This window comes from Tupaia chinensis, unplaced genomic scaffold (assembly GCF_000334495.1).
Source record: "Tupaia chinensis unplaced genomic scaffold, TupChi_1.0 Scaffold000531_1, whole genome shotgun sequence".
Lineage (NCBI taxonomy): Eukaryota > Metazoa > Chordata > Mammalia > Scandentia > Tupaiidae > Tupaia > Tupaia belangeri.
In genome coordinates this window covers 250115-253647 of record NW_006160044.1, presented here as the reverse complement: position 1 = coordinate 253647, position 3533 = coordinate 250115, and the positions used below count along the sequence as shown (strand labels likewise).

At 62.9% G+C, this 3533-nt stretch overlaps 1 protein-coding gene across 1 annotated transcript in view; it reads left to right on the top strand.

Moving 5' to 3' along the window:
- The window catches only part of GGT5 (gamma-glutamyltransferase 5), a 25561-nt gene that overhangs the window by 12210 nt on the left and 9818 nt on the right, over positions 1-3533 (top strand). The window contains 6 exon segments of the mRNA XM_006157162.2: positions 447-577; positions 833-928; positions 1382-1440; positions 1442-1584; positions 2069-2226; positions 2560-2706. Coding sequence (XP_006157224.1) covers positions 447-577; positions 833-928; positions 1382-1440; positions 1442-1584; positions 2069-2226; positions 2560-2706 — 734 coding nt within the window.

Below are 3533 nucleotides of genomic sequence, written 5' to 3'. Positions count from 1 at the left end.
GCTACATGGGAGTCCAGCGACATAGCCATTATGCTAACTGCTGGCCCCACTTTTATTTACTTATTTACTTTTTGAGAGAGATTTTTGCTACAGTGCGTGTGCACTTGCCAGACACAGCGAAGAAAGCAAGAAATCACCTTCCGGGGGGATGGTCATGCCAGAATCCCCTCTCCTCCATTCTCCTCTCGGGATTTTAGGCACGCACACACACATACCTGGTGTGTTTCAAGGTGCCGGGTCTGGGACTTGAACCACAGTCAACCATGTAGGAGTCCGGCACTTTAACCACTGCGCCACCTGCTGGCCCCCTCAGACCTAACTTGAGGTTTGGTGGCAGCAGATGGGCCACTAACCTGCCACCATTCCTCAGAGAGTGCAGCTGAGGGAGCCCAGGTGGGGAGCGTGGGGAGAGGGCTGGGCTGCTGACACGGTCCCATGTCCCCTAGAGCCATCCTCCAGCAGCAGGGCTCCCCCGTGGACGCCGCCATTGCGGCTCTGGTCTGCACCGGCGTGGTCAACCCTCAGAGCATGGGCCTGGGCGGAGGGGTCATCTTCACCATCTACAATGCGACCACAGGTGGGCCCGTGGGTGACCCTCACTGGGAGGGCGGGCTTGCCCACGGCCACGGGGTAACCACCTCCCTAAGGGGCTCTGTGTGCCCTCGGCCCCTCCCTGGGGGCTCTGCAGGGGACCCCCACACCCCCAAAGCCCTGGGGGAGGGCTCTGTCCTGAGTGTTAGCACAGAGGCCATCTCACGGTGCAGAGAGAGAAACTCAGGCCGGGGCCATCCGAGGGGGCCGTGTTCACTCATTCACCCTGCCCCGACTCCAGGCAAGGTGGAAGTCATCAACGCCCGCGAGATGGTGCCGGCCAGCCACGCCCCAGGCCTGCTGGACCGCTGTGAGCAGGCCCAGCCACTGGGCAGAGGTGAGGCCCAGGAGGAGTCCCCGTTCCCACCCCACCAGGCCATGGCGGCTGTCCAGAATATCCCCCAAGGGGACTCCGCACAGTCTCCCCGATAGGCTGTGACGCCCTAGTCCTGGGGCCCGGCAGCCGGAGGGCCTGTGCGGAGCCCCTAATCCGCTGGGGTAGGCGGAGTGTTCCTGAGAAGGGGCCTCTGAGTCGGGAGGGTCGGCCCGAGGAGAGGGGCCAGGCTGGGTCAAGGCCCGCAGGGCTGTGTGGGTGCCGGGGTCCCGGGGCCAGCGTGTGCCTGGCTGCATGGACCCTTCACGTGGACCTGGGGAGGAAGGTGGTGGGAGCCTGGGAGGTCTGAGCAGGAAGGGACGTGGCTGGCTCCATGGCTGGGGGTCCAGCTGTGGGGGTGACCTGAGCAGGCTTGCTAGCCACAGGGCCGGCTAAGGACAGGGACATGCCACACAGGGGCCCAGTGGATCGGGGTGCCGGGGGAGCTCCGGTGCTACGTTTTGCCCAGGCCCCCCCCCCCGCCACGGCCGCCTGCCCTGGGCGCAGCTGTTCCAGCCCACCATTGCACTGCTCCGAGGGGGCTACCGTGTGCCCCTCATCCTCAGCAAGTTCCTGCAAAATGACTTCCTGCGGCCTTCCCTGTACGCCTCGTCCCTGAGGTGAGCGCCGCGCGGTGGCCCTGGCTCCCCTCAGCTCCGGGGGTCGAGGCCTGGCAGCCTGGTCTGCGCCCCACTTCACCTCTGTCCATTGCACTAGAAGGTGGACCCCATCGGGGGCTGGGGCCATAAGGCCAGTACTTCTCAGCTCATAGACCTCTGGGCTCCACGTCTGGGGCGTGGAGTTTGGACTCTGGCACCTGCCTCAGGCCCTGGCCTCCTTCTCTCTGGGGAGACAGGAGGGCTTTAGAGGAGCCCGGAAACATGGAGGGCAGGCCATGGGTAGACACAGCTCCCTACCACCTAAGGGATGTGCCCTCTCTGGTCAGAGATGTGAGTAGGGTGGGTGGCGCTGCCCCCCAACTCCTAGAGAATCTTTCTACCCAGTGTCCCAGGGATGCCCCCCACAGGGTCCCAAGGACCCCACAGGAGCCCTGGCAGGAATGTGACCTGGGCCCACCCTGAGGCTGCACCCCACCCCCCTCAGACAGCTCTTCTTCAACGGGACAGAACCCCTGAGGTCTCAGGACCCATTCCCGTGGCCTGCGCTGGCCTCTACCCTGGAGATCGTGGCCTCGGAGGGTGTGGAGGCCTTCTACAAGGGGAGGCTGGGCCAGATGCTGGTGGAAGACGCTGCCAAGGAAGGTCAGCGTCGCTGAGGTCCCAGAGCCCTGGGGCCAGGATGCGGGGTGTTGAGGGCAGAGACTTCCCCAGGCCCTGTGGGGGGGCTGGCTGCTCCTGGGGCTCAGACAGGCCATGCACCCAGCCCAGTGCAGCCCAGCCACTTCTGCCTTCAGGGGTCCCTGTGGTCAAGGGCTTTGAGAAGCAGAGGCCCCTCAAGTTAAGGCCAATGGAGGGGGGTTATTGGCGGCCATGGCGGGCTCAGGCAACCCCCCTTGCACGACCTGGGGACAGTGGTTAGTCCTGTCTGCCTCGGTTTCTCCACCTGTATACAGAGTCCTCTCCGTTCTGCCTCAGGGAGCCAGCTGACCCTGCAGGACCTGGCCGCCTTCCAGCCGGAGGTGGTGGACGCCCTAGAGATGCCCTTGGGGGACTACACCCTGTACTCACCACCGCCACCTGCAGGGGGCGCCATGCTCAGCCTCATCCTCAACGTGCTGAGAGGTGAGGCCTCAGACACCCACCAGGAGATCTGAGCACCAGGCTCAGCTCTCTGCTGCGTGAACTGGGTTAACAGCTACGCCCCGGGCTGTGGAGACGGGTCAGCATGATGTGATTCAGAGCTGACCTCTGACTCACCCATACTCAGGGCTTTGCTGGAGGGTGTGACCCCCACCAGGTGGCCCAGTCCTGGAGCACACGGCCCGTGCAGGTGGTGAGCTGCCCCTCGGGCATGTGCGCCCAGGCCTGAGGCATGGTCCAGCCTATTACAGCCTTGGGCGGGTGTGGGGATCCTGGCGGTGCCCGAGGCTGGCTGACTCACAGTCCTGTGCCTGCTATAAGAAATTATCACAAACTTGGTGTTCTGTTTCGTTTTGTTTTAGATGTTTTTGCCATAGGGTGCATACACTTGCCAGAGAGAGACAGAGACAGTGAGAGGGAAAGTGAGAAATCACCCTCCAGGGGCTTGGCCATCCTGCAATCCCTTCTCCATTCTCCTCTCAGGATCTTGAGCACACACAATCGATGCATCTGGTATGATTTTCAAGCCACTGGGTCTGGGACTCGAACTGTGGTTGGCCATGTGTGAGTCCAGCCACATAACCACTGTGCCATCTGCTGGCCCCCAAACTTGGTGTCTCAAAGCAACAGAAAGGTGTTGTCTTGCAGTTCTGGAGGCCAGAGGCCGATATCCATGTCTATGGGGCCACATGCCATCCGGGGACTCTCAGGGAAATTTGCTCTGGGCTCCTTCCAGCTTCCGGTGACTGCAGCATTCCTGGGCTCGTGGCTACATCACTCTGATCTCTGTCCCCCGGCGCCCCCCCCCC